Genomic DNA, 12,515 nt, shown 5'->3' with positions numbered 1-12,515 from the left:
ACAAAAATAGTAAGTCCTATTGGTTTAGATTATTCATTATAATAAGCTTTTTATTTATTTTCTATCTAGTAGCTGCAGTCATGAAGCAGGATGCTTTTGTGAAAGATGTTGTTTGCAACCTGCTCTGACAGGTTACAGTACAAGGTGACAAACTTAAGGCACTCTTGATATTCACAGCGCTCCAAATTCAGTTATGTTGTTTATCATAACGGTTATTCAGCATCTTCATCTGCTGAAATAATTTCTGTTTCTATAAAAGTAACTCAAAGTAAGCAAAATTTGTGCCAGAGACAACTGAAAGTCCGTCGTACTATTATTTGTTATGAATCAGATATTCCTGATTTATGAATGCTTGATGAGTTTGAACCTTGCATTCTATGGATATTGTAGTCTTTTGTGACAGAGGATAAACAATTTGTGTTTCTTGTTGTGAAATGTATTTAAATATTTTTCTCAGGCTTTTGATTTTATGTTTTGTCCCCCTGCCAAACAGGAAATAATTGAAAAATATTTTAAAGAAGAGATAGAAGCTGATGATGAAAATGTTAATGTGTATTGGCATAATTTTATTTTGGGCGCTTTGTGTCTTACCTGATGCATTTATTTTTTTTTTTTTGAAAGCAGCATGATAAGGCCTACTTGAAAGATTTTAAAAGGTGTCAATCCCCCTTTATTTCTTTATTTTAGTGAATATCTTGGAGTTTTCTGTAAGTCATAGAAGAAGAAACAACAGACGCTTGATTGAAAGAGATACATAGCTGTTCGCTTATTTCTAGTGTTCTCTTCAAAATAATTGAAAGTAGATCTGAAAAGAAAAGGAGTTCGTGCCGAAGATCTGCAAATGTAAATCCTGTTCAAGACAAAATAAAAGCTTTTCTGCAGTCTTCTTGGAGAACTTAAGTTGTTTCTGTCAGTCAGAAACGCTATCTAGGCCTGTTGTAGTTAAGTGCTGCATAAATAGGGAGTACAAACAAATTGGCACGGATTCATACTGATCTGATCTGCTTTTGAGTATACTTAGAACACAAACTACTCACTGAATTGTGTTCTGTAGTGCTTTTTTCTATATAAATGTTACGCTACTAGCCTGTACTTACTAAGCTCATTGCATTTTTAAACTCTTATGGTCAATCTTAAGCAAAGTAATACATTGCCTAAATCACACATTTCAGATGCAAGGTAAGAAATGTCTGCTCTGTAGGAATTCAGAGCTTATTCTGAAAAATGAGTTTGTTTTTATTGTTACTACCAGACAAGGGCTTGGATTCCTTTGCCTTATTTAAGAAAAATCATATATCTTCAAATTGCTATTCTATAATGAAATTGTTCTAAATGTATGTATTGTGGTATAATGCATTTCAAATATTCCCTTCCAAGCTTCTAGCTTCTTTCTGATATTAATTGAAAAGTAAGTTTCAATCAGAACTATATTTATAAGTTAAATGTTCCTGAATCCAGAAAGTAATCATTAGCTACCTGCAAAATGGGATGGCAGTAAGAAGGGCAATTCAGCAGTTAACTGAAAATCTCTAAACCGTTTGCTTGTAATACAGGCAGTAGTGTCTGAAGAGATCTGAACTATTTTATGTTAAATAGGGTATAAATTGCAAAGGCTTGTTTTCTGTTTTGACAAAAAATTAATATTGAACAATAACATTAGGTTATCTTTTGCATGGGGAACTGGTGGATACTCCTCACAGTTTACTTAGAGCTGCCAGAAGTGCCTCTGAGTGTTAGTTTACCTCTCACGGAAAGTTTGCTAAGGTAGTCTCTACTAATGACTAGTGCAAACTAGCAATTGTGGTTTTAGTTCAAGCTATACTTTTTCTCAATGTCTCCCATGGCCCTTAACTGGTTTGTTTAGCTTCTTCCAAGGCTGTAGTTGGTGCAAGTTGAAGAAGCAAGGCAGACTCTAGCATTCTCATAAGAATAATACAACAAAACAATAAGATTATGACAAAATTTTGATGGGTAAATAACAAATTATTTCTCCGATTATTCAGACAATTCTTATCCCTAGTGGCCTGAAGTAGAAAAGAAGGGATTTGTTTTTTAACTTTCTTCTAAACGTGGTGGTTAATGGCGAGAAAAAGAATTAATTTTTATACAGGTATCTTCAGTCTGAATGGTGTGAAAACTCCTGCAAGAGCAGCCTCTTTATTGGATCTTGTAGCTAATGTATTTAAGAATTGTCCACTGTCCTATGGAGTTTTATTGATATATTTTTTTATAATATTGAATATTATTGCTGTCACAATGAAGGCCAGATGATGTACTTAGCACCTGTATGTTACACACACATCACAAATGTGAGAAACTGCATACAAAAAAATGTATTAAATGAAATAAACAGAAAGACCTGGAAAGTCTGCAGATTGTAAGAGTGTAATGCTTAAAATTATAATTGATATGTAAACTTCAAGATTTTTGCTGAAATTAATGGATTGTATTAATTGGACTTTTCTAATGGCTTTCTTCTTCCATAGGCACGAGCTTTAACACCTCAGACAGCAGAAACAGATGCAATAAGATTTTTGGTTGGAACACAGTCTCTTAGATATGATAATCAGGTAATTTTTCTGTCAAATGTCATTTGCAATTTTTTCCTTTTTTTTAAACGTTGTTCCAATATAATTTCTTTGCCTTCTTCCTCGTGTTGAATTTGAATTTTTAAGTGATAGTCAAGTTGAAGACTTCTGTGAGTAGAATGTGAAGATATTGCTAAGGTGTTGGTGAAAGAAAGCTATGTGTATTTTCTGAAAATTAAATTACTCTTTAAATTGTATGACTAAATCAGGTTAGTTTAGTAAAGGAACTGCCATACTCCTGTTAATTTAAATCTATAGATTCTCTAGAGCTATATTTAAACCACAGAAGAGATGCAGAGTAAAACAAAAGTCTTTAAGCCATGATTCCTTCTAATGGGACTCATGGTACTTGCACAGCTCTGTGTATGTGAAGCTTCATAAACTGGGTTTTTCATTATAATTATTGGCAATCAGTTATGTCTTTCTGATCATGGATTTAACAACAAACTAAAGTTTGAGTGACTTTTGTGGCTTGTCTTGTATTGGGCTGTTTCTCTTGCAGTTGAGAGTACAATACTTCTAATTTTAGTGGCTAAATTCTAGTAAATACCTTCATACTGAAAGAAGATATTTAGGCCAGAGGAATTAGCAAGCTGCACCGAGTGCAGGTGGCAAGGCTTTGGTAGCAGGGGGCTGCAGCGGTGGCTTTTGTGAGAAGGGGCCAGGGGCTGCCTGTGCCAGACACTGCTGGTTCCAGTGAACCTGCCGCAAGGCACAGCTGAGCCAGTAGCCTGGTGGCACCTCTGTGATTAAAAAAGGGGAGAAAATGCTGGCTGGAAGGTGGAGGGAACAAAAAGACACAGACAGCAGTAAGACCAAGGTCAAGAGGAAAAGGAGGTGATCCATGGTGCAGCAGATAATCCATGGCAACCTGTGGAGCATCTGCACCTGAGCAGGTAGATGTTGCTGAATGAACTGTGGCCCACAAAGACTCCATGCTGGAGCAGAGGAAAAGTGAGATGGAAAGGGCATCAGAGAGAAAACGCTATCTAGTGACCATAACCACCACTGCCTTGCACCCCCCTGTGCTGCTTGAAGGGGGTAGAGGAGTCTGGAGTGAAGTTAGGCCTGGGAAAGGCAGGGGAGAAGGTTCTCATTTAAGGTTTGTCTTTTTCTTTCCCACTATCCAAATTACTAATGAAATTTTAATTGGCAATTACTTAATTTACCCAAGTGAAGACTGTTTTGCCCGCTACAGTAGTTGGTAAGTGATCTCCCTGTCTTTAGTTTGGCCAAAGAGTTTTCTCAATCCTATTCTCATTGTCTCCCCCTGTCCTGCCTGGGGGGAGTGGCTGGGTGAGAGTCTGGCTGTTGGCCAAAGCTAACAACTACTGCAGAAGCATCTAGAAATACAGTCACTGACTTTTCTGAAACTGTTCTGTAATGGACTGCACAAAACAAACTTGGAACCATAGCTCTGGGAGTTGTGAGCTGTCAATTCTCAGTGAGGTCTTGAGTTTCTTACTCAACGATAATACTGGATGACACTGAAGGAAAAAAAAATCTTCAAAGACATAAGGGGGGTGAGTATTCAGTTTCTTTACATTTCAGGTAATATTTGTGAGACCAGTAACAAAAGAAAGTGGCACACAAACTTAGTTAAAAATAAATACACATGATTATGGTTTTGATTGTGCTGTCTCAAATGTTCTTCAGACGTTTGGTTATAGTGTGGTGTTCTGCTGTGATTTCTATGGTGGTTTTACTACTTGGTTCAACTGATTAAATCCTGGTGCAGAATTGTAGTTGGAAAAGAATTCTCACGAATTGATATCCTGCAGATCTTCAATAATTTAAATGTTCTGATTTAGGTAAGTTGATTGGGCATGTACTGTATATTTCAGGAATATTTGCACATTTCAGCTTCATTGAGTATGCTTTTCTTTTTCCAGTTATAACATTGTATTATGTTCCAGAATAACATTAATAGTAGAAATGCAGAACACTTCCTAGTGCATTAACAAATGTTTGGGGTTACTGGCCTTTAGCTGTGCCTCAGGCCATTGGCTCCTCTCAGCTAGTTGCTAATCCCCAAGAAGTGCCCTAGGCCTCAAGTCATTATTGCTTAATTCAGCACTAGATTTTCTAGATTTGATGAAAAACTTAACTTACAAGCCTGTAGTGATTTAGAGTACTGCACAGTGAGAGGTTTCTTATGCAATACCATAATGTACAGAATATTCCTTCCCTTCTGGTCATGGACAGGTGTAGTGCCAATGAAAGAGCTACAGCAGCTGTACAGCTGGCATGGTAGAGTCTGCCTCATTGAGACTCATTGCTGTATGACGCAGTTCAGGCATTTGTAGATCTGGTGAAAATACTTTTCTATTTACACTGGTATTTCAATGCAAAGGAAAATGTTTATAAGATTTTTATATTCTGTCAGTATTTGAGATGTTAACACTGTGTAGTACTTGGCATTTGGTCCTCATAACTTGCTGGAAATTAAGTGGTTTCTCTTTGTGCTGTTCTACACAGTATAGTTCTGGAACTTTTGTCCTCAGTACTTTGGTTGTTGCTAAACTATGGGGTTTTTTACTGTTCTTACTTTGATGCATTTACTGTTTGCTTTGGAAACATAAAGGAAGTATGTGTTGCTTACTCGTTTCTCATCTCTCTCATTCTCAGAACTCTCCAAGTTATTTTCAGTCTTGTGTTTTGGAACATAAAATACTTCCATGGTTTACCTTAATGCATAACATTATATAGGCACAAAGCAGGGCATTGGCCGAACTAAAACAATTTTCCAGTCTCTGCTGCCCAAGAGTGCCTGATGAAAGAAAATAAATTATGGACATTGCATAATTGAAGAAAAAGAGATATTTTGTGTTGAAATTGGTTAGTCTCCCTTAGTAATTTCCTTAGCAATTAGTAATTCCTCCAGATTTTGAGGAGAACTAAATAGTTATTTGTTCTTACTTGAATCTCCCTGCTTATCCCTGAATACTTAGACTTCTGTTCAGCAGAAACTCTTCCCAGTGTAGTTACAGCAGATCAGTAACTCATTCATTCCATTACTGGTAATAAACCCAGTCACTTCTAGGAGGTGTTTTCCGCAAGGATTGTGTTCTGCAAGAGTTAGGATTACATGTATTATTAACTATTACACTACAGACATGCTGGAAAAGTTCTCTGTGTGGACTTGGCTTACTGAAACTTACCGTTTTCTATATCCTTGTCTGTGGTGTCCATGTGCTGCACTAACCCATCCATGATAAGCTCATTTCTACACTAAAGCAGGAAAAGTTAAAAAGATTCAAGAACTGAAAGATAACACACTGCAGAACTGAAGTTTTTCCAGTTCTGTCAGACAATTGTTATAGGTATGTATTTTTTTCTGCAAATATCTGTCTTCATGGCATCATGCTGGTACAGTACTTGGTACTAGTATATTTTCTATGATTTTTTTTTCCCCTTAGTATTTATCAAAGTCACTATTCCATATGATAAATACAATTTATCATGTATACAAATCAACATGATTAAGATCCTTAATAGGGAAACATTGGGGGAACTTCTGCAGTTCTTCCTTAAGCTGATCAGCTTTTTTCTGGTAGTGTGGTGTTTAGTGTAGTTGTAAAAGATGTCATTTTTCAACTCAAAAGGGTATAAACAATACCCTTGCATAAGAATTAAGTTTCATATTTCCTAAAAGTATCAGTCTGGATCTTTAATCAGTTAACTGTTTTTAAGCAGTTCCCAGCTATCCATGGTGTCAGCTGAAGTGGAAACGTAACAGCAGACGAGAAATGGGTTATCTGTGCCTTCAAAGGGCTTCAGGACGGGTAAAGAGCACTTCCTTGGCTTATGTGCAGAGTGACCCTCTTAACCTGGTTAGTGTGGGTAGAGAATGTATGTGACTAGTAAATGGGATTTAGTTATGTAGTTTGCCTTCATGAACCTGGGTTGAGCTGCTAAAGGAGAAACTCCAGTGACTGCAATGGAAGGTTGCCTTCCCCCTGCTCGCTAGGTAAAAAGGAGCACGTTGAGCAGATTTGATTGTGCCTTACATGGTAAACTAAAATAACTTTTACTTTTTAAACTATGTCAGATAGTCACATATTTAACACTGTTTGTGAAATACCCAATGTACCTGATGCAGTAAATTGAGAGATCCCCTTCTTTCTGTTACGCTAAAGCCAATTATCACTATTTTGCTGTGTAAAATAACAACGGGAGTTAATCTTCCTGCCATGGGTCTGTCGAAAATATTTTACCTTAGAGTTGTGAATAAATTACAAGCACGGAACTGAAAGGTAAAGAATAGCAAAGTAGCTGTTTGAATTGTCAGATGGAGATGTAAGTTTATTCAGAAGACCAAAATGTATCTGATAAGGGCAGCACAGAAGGCTGAATAGATGATGTCTTTCAATTTTTGTTTTAAAAACATGTTAAAACAACAGAGAGCAAAGGATGGGGTTAAACTGATATTTAATGATGAACAAGGGCTTTCTGCATAGAGAGAAGCTCTTGAATTGGGATACAGGGACTTGATCAAAGAGGGGATGTACAGAAGGCAAAATTGAAGTGAAACTATAGATAAATTTGTTACTCTGGAGACTTTTGAAAGGCAGGAGGGTCAGTTTTTAAGTTGGGCAGCAAGACGGATATGCAGTTGTTGGCGTAGATGGATAGTGTCCTGATCTCTGGGTAGATTTCTAGGTTAAGGGCAACAAATGAAGTCTGATAAGACAACTTGCTAATTAAATGCAGAGGTGTTTATGTGCCTCAGATGACAGGATGGAAGAACAATACAGGTGATGAGTGTCCAGCTTTATATCTGAAGGAGAAGTTGCTGATGGCAGTGTTTGGACCAGAAAGAAAAAAGTAACATGTAAACTTAGCTCTTAATATTACATTTTTTTTAATTTTTTAACAATTTAGACTGAGACCTATTTAGCAGCTTCTGTATTTTAAGAACATTTTCTGTATATAATGTGTAGCTAAGATTTTTACAGTGATTCAGTAGTTAATTCAGTACACTCAAGTTTTTTTATTATTATTTATTTAATTATCATTGGATGTCTTTTTTTTTTTTTTTTTCCTCCTCCTCTTCATTGTTCATCCAACTTTGCTAATGAATTTTTAATGAGCATACAGTTCTGGAAAATTTGTAAGTTTTCAAGAATTTATTTGTTCACTGTTAAGCTTAGTGAAATTATTCCTGTGAGTCAAGTTACTTCTGTATATTGTGCCAGAGTAGAATCTTTTGCAATTCTTCTATTTGAGGCATTTATAGAAAAAACCTAACTAAAAACAGAGAGGAAAAATGAGAGTAACAGAGACCTATTTGAAAAAAAACCCAACCCAACAGCAAAACCCAAACAAAAAACCTTCAACAAAAATCAAAATCACAAGACTCAAACTTCGCTGTGTTTTAAATATCCTATCTATATATTTAAATGTTGTTTTTCTTCATCTTTTAGTTTTTATTTTTCCATGTAGTATAAAAACTATTACACGTTTATATATTGGTACCGGTATGTGATTGAAGTTTCATACTGAGTTTACAGTATTTGTTTCAAATGAGAATCCTTTCCCTCTCTCCCCTTCTTACTTCATAGGATGTTTGAATTCAGTGATTTGGATACAGAATTGGTGCAGACATTTAGACAAGGATTGTAATGTTGTTATTTCTGTTTATTGCTATAAGAAGTGTTGAATTACAATGAGTGGCTTATTTACTATTAGCCATAAAATGAAAAATCATCTTCAAGCTTTAAGTTGCAAAATTGAGAAGAATAAACACAGTATTTGCTCAAAATGGGGAAATTGCTTCTGTTTTTCTGGAAAAGTGTATCCTGTATAAATCAATGATATACTAAATTGTTAGTATAACAATTAATTAAAGTGATATCGGTTATAAAATTCTCATTAAGTTGTTCTGTGCAGTCATTGCGTATAATTAAGACCCACAGGAAAACATTTTAAACCCTAATGTTCTCTTTTATTGTATTTGCAGATTCACATCATAGATTTTGATGATGAAAATAACATTATAAACAAAAACGTTCTCCTTCATCAAGTGGGTGAAATTTGGCACATTAGTACCAGTCCTGCAGATAAAGGTGTACTAGCAACCTGCTACAATAAAAGTAAGTCCTTTCTAACAACATTAAACTTAAGTGTTTTGATATTTTTGAATGTGCAAAGATTGAATATCTAGCTATGTGTAAACACTTTAAATTGGAATTATCAACACAGGCATTTTTCAAAAAACAACTGCTGTACTTTTGCCTATACCTCATTTGTCTTTTATCATTAGGTCATCTTGGTTAGAAGTCTACTTTTGCATTCATGTCAAGGAAAGCAGCAAAATAAAAGTGTTTCTTGCCTGATTACTGCAAAGCATGGCAAATAAAATATATTCCTGTTATTTTAGGCATCATTCTTTTTATTGTTTTACATATTTGCTTTTGAAAGTGGAAGTAAATATCCTTCAAAAAAGCATCATGGCAGCATCAAGTTCTATTGCTGGTGAAGTTTGTGCATAATGTTATTTGTCATGTGTTAAATGGAGATTTGCTCACAGAGAACAAAGTTCTTATCTAAATGTCTCATCAGAAATAGTAGGAATGCTCATTGTGTGACCTAACACTTAGTGCACAGCTGTTGAGATTAAGGATCTCTCCGCATTTCCTGGTTGATGCGGGTGTGAAGATTTTCTGTCATGATGCTTGAAAAATCCACTTACATCACTTGGGGAAGGGAGAAAGTTTTCTCTCTGACAAGCAAGAAATCTGTGCTGTCAATTGGAACAAATATTATTTCTTCTAGTAAATAGTCCATTCTTTCATGGAAATACAATCTAAGAATATAAAAATAGTGAGTTTCAGGCTTTGTGCATTTGTGGATGGCTGTAGAGGTATGAATTCCCACTGTTGAACCTTGTGGCTATATTGGAGAGAAGGTTCCAGGATTGCTTGGTTCTCCTAGTTCTTTTGGATTAAAATAAAAGTGCTAACATTTGAATTTCTTCTACAAATCTTATGTGAATCTTTTAAAGGCAATTATAGAAGATAAGTAGAGTAATAAAGAGTTCTTTTTGTTTTCTAAACTGCAAATCATTGTGGGCATTTTGACTAAGAGAGCACTGAAATGGTACTGGACTGGTTTTGGATTACTTCTTACTGTCTGGTTGACGTAATGGCCATAACTTCCTCACTTGCCAGTGATGCATGGAGAACATGAGAAAGCAGTAATCAGGCCTGAAATTCTATAGCTATCTTAGTAATTTTCTGGCTAGTTTCAGAGGAGAATGAGAGAAAGTTGTTTGAAGTCTCCTTTAAAGAAAATGAAAACAAGTTTTTAAGTTTCTCTCTTTAGCCTTTCTGAGTTGATTGCCTTTTCTTTTTTTCTTTCTTAAAGAATATGGTGCCACATGGAATAGTCTAAAGCACTTTAGGGAATTTATGCCTCTTTTTCTCTACATAACTGAACAGCAAGATGATATGAGATAGCTTATGAAGTCCAGTATTTAATATATGTAAGGTACCATTTAATATTAACCAGTCTTAATTTATTCCATTTGTATCTATTTTTGAGCTCAAGGATTGTTCTAGAAAGCATGGTGAGAACAAAAATATAGGCCTTCTTGAGAAAAGAGTAAAAAATTTTGTTCTTTGTAATATGTTATCGTAACTTCATAGAAATATGCATATTAATTGAAAATTGTCTTTGGGAGAGAGCTTACTGAGACTGGATAGAAGCTCAATTCTAGCAAATGCTAAATTTCTGTGAGATCTCAGATTTCCATTATTGAACCTATTAATTTATATGCACGTTCTCTATTCTACCTTCTTTGTGTTCTAGATTTAGTTTAGTTTTCGAACATTAAGCTTTACTGTTTGTGCTACGTGCATCTTCGTTTAGGATCATAAGCCATGAACTTTCTGCAGAAAAGAACATCTGATTCTTAAATGATTATTGATGACTCTAAATAGCAACATATAGAACAGCAAGCACATAGCGTGGGGTTCTAATAATAACGCATGCTGAATTTAGCAGACCACTTAATTCAAGCAGTAATGCAACTGAAACCTTTAAAAACACTTTTATGTATTACATTTTTTTTGTTGCTTTAGAGAGACTCTTTAACTGTTTTTCTCATTGAAGTACCAGTCAAATGAGATGATGTTGTCAGGAACAGTTTTAGGTACTGTGACCATTTCTTGTGCCTGAACCCAGTACTTCTGGCAGGTGTTGACTGGGAGATTGAACAAATGTGATGTGTGTCCATTATTAATAGCTATTTTTTGAACTTGCTTAAATAAGCGGTGGAATGTGGCATTGAAGGAAAGTGGAATCATGTACGTTTTGCATTTCATAGCTTGTTGAAGTAAGCTAGTGGAATAGGGTGAAGCACTCATTAAAACACTTGGAAATTTCCTCTCGTACTGGGAGAGATACTGAGTTTTCTTTTACTTTCTCACATTTACAGATAATCAGCATAACCAAGGTATGAATAAGGTCTGACATTACTTCACAAAGAACAGATGTAATAGGCGCGAACAGAATAGCACATTTTTCACAGCTTTCCTGCTCTTTGTTTTTTGTCTAAAAGGAGAAGTATGCCTTTCGTATAGGAAGTTTGGGGAAGATAATAATGCTTAAACTGAAAGAATAATACTGTGTGCCTACTTTGAAGAGAGATTTAGAGTTTTGATTAACTTAAAGATATTTTGTAGCTAGTGATACAGAAAACCATTGATTCTTGATTAATTTGTTTGTTGTAGTGTTTCAGTCGTCTGGACTTGCTGTTCCTCGGACTGCAGATGAATTCTTTTTGTAAAACTGACTTATGCAAGATAAAAGATTTCTTTTTAAACCTACTATTCCCAGATTTTAGGTACCTTTTTTCCAATCATACCATATTTAAAATGCAGGGAAAAATCTTTTCTGTAGTACCCAGTTATTGTTATCCCCTGTGATACAAGACATTAAAACTTTTTTTTTTACTTAATACCTGACAGTTAACACTACTGCCTCAAAATCAAAAGTAGTGCTAGTGGTCTTTCTGTATGTTTTGAAATTGATGTTTGCTTCACCCCTCTTGTAGGGATAAAAATTAGCAAAATAATGTAATATGCAAAGCTTTTTGTTAATTTTGCTGAGTGCTAAGAATTGAATGAGGGAAATGGATATGGATACTTGTATTCAGCTGGTAACAGCAGGATATTTATGGGATCAAGATTCAAATGGAAAGTTGTAAGCTCTCTGTGGGTGTTTGGGAAGGGTGCTGATGGAGTAATGTTCAGATCTCTTACTGTTGAGAGAGGCCTTGAATTGATGTAACAAGGCTCTTAATCAGAAGTTGAATGATCTTCTTGGATGGGGAAATTTCTGTATTTGTTTTTTTTTGGTTTTGTGGGGTTTTTTTCTTCAAAGAAGGCATTTTAGCTGCTTCTAAGCATGATGGTGTGGGATTTTACAGATCTGAAGCTTTTTTCGTGTCTGTGGATATGTATAGGTGTATGGTGTCTTTTCCCCCCAGTGTACTAGCATCCTCTTCCAAAGTTCTAGTTATGGGTTTTTTTCCCCTTGAATTGTACAGGTAGGAATACTCCTTTGTAAGGAGTGATGCTAATGTAATCTGCCCCATCACTCTCTGGAAGATTTACAAATATCTTTTTATTTTTCTTCCTGCTTCATGGATATGTGATTTTTTTTTTTTATTTTTTTTTTTTACTTGTCCTTGACATGTAAGTGAAAGAGGCATAAGGAGGTACAACTTCAAATACAGATTATTATTGATGCACCTACTGAAGAGCAAAGTTACGTGCTCATGAGCCGTAATAGCTAGGCTTCCATGTCAGTAAAAATTAGTGTTCTTGTTGTCCACTAGATATTTTTTATGAAGTTTGACTTTTGATAAATTCAGGGCTTTTTTTGCCCCCAAAATGGCTAAGCTTACTACAATTCAGTCGT

General features: G+C 35.3%; 1 protein-coding gene across 19 annotated transcripts in view; it reads left to right on the top strand.

The window, feature by feature from the left end:
- EIPR1 (EARP complex and GARP complex interacting protein 1) overlaps positions 1-12,515 on the top strand; it is a 137,995-nt gene that overhangs the window by 7,787 nt on the left and 117,693 nt on the right. For all 19 annotated transcript variants that reach the window (XM_080387815.1, XM_080387811.1, XM_080387808.1 and 16 more), the window contains exons 2-3: positions 2,487-2,570; positions 8,551-8,683. In XM_080387815.1, the coding sequence (XP_080243941.1) occupies positions 2,487-2,570; positions 8,551-8,683 (217 nt within the window). The remainder of the gene's footprint in view (positions 1-2,486; positions 2,571-8,550; positions 8,684-12,515) is intronic.

This window comes from Falco punctatus (assembly GCF_963210335.1).
Source record: "Falco punctatus genome assembly, chromosome: 5".
NCBI lineage: Eukaryota > Metazoa > Chordata > Aves > Falconiformes > Falconidae > Falco > Falco punctatus.
This window is presented reverse-complemented; position numbering and strand designations above follow the sequence as displayed.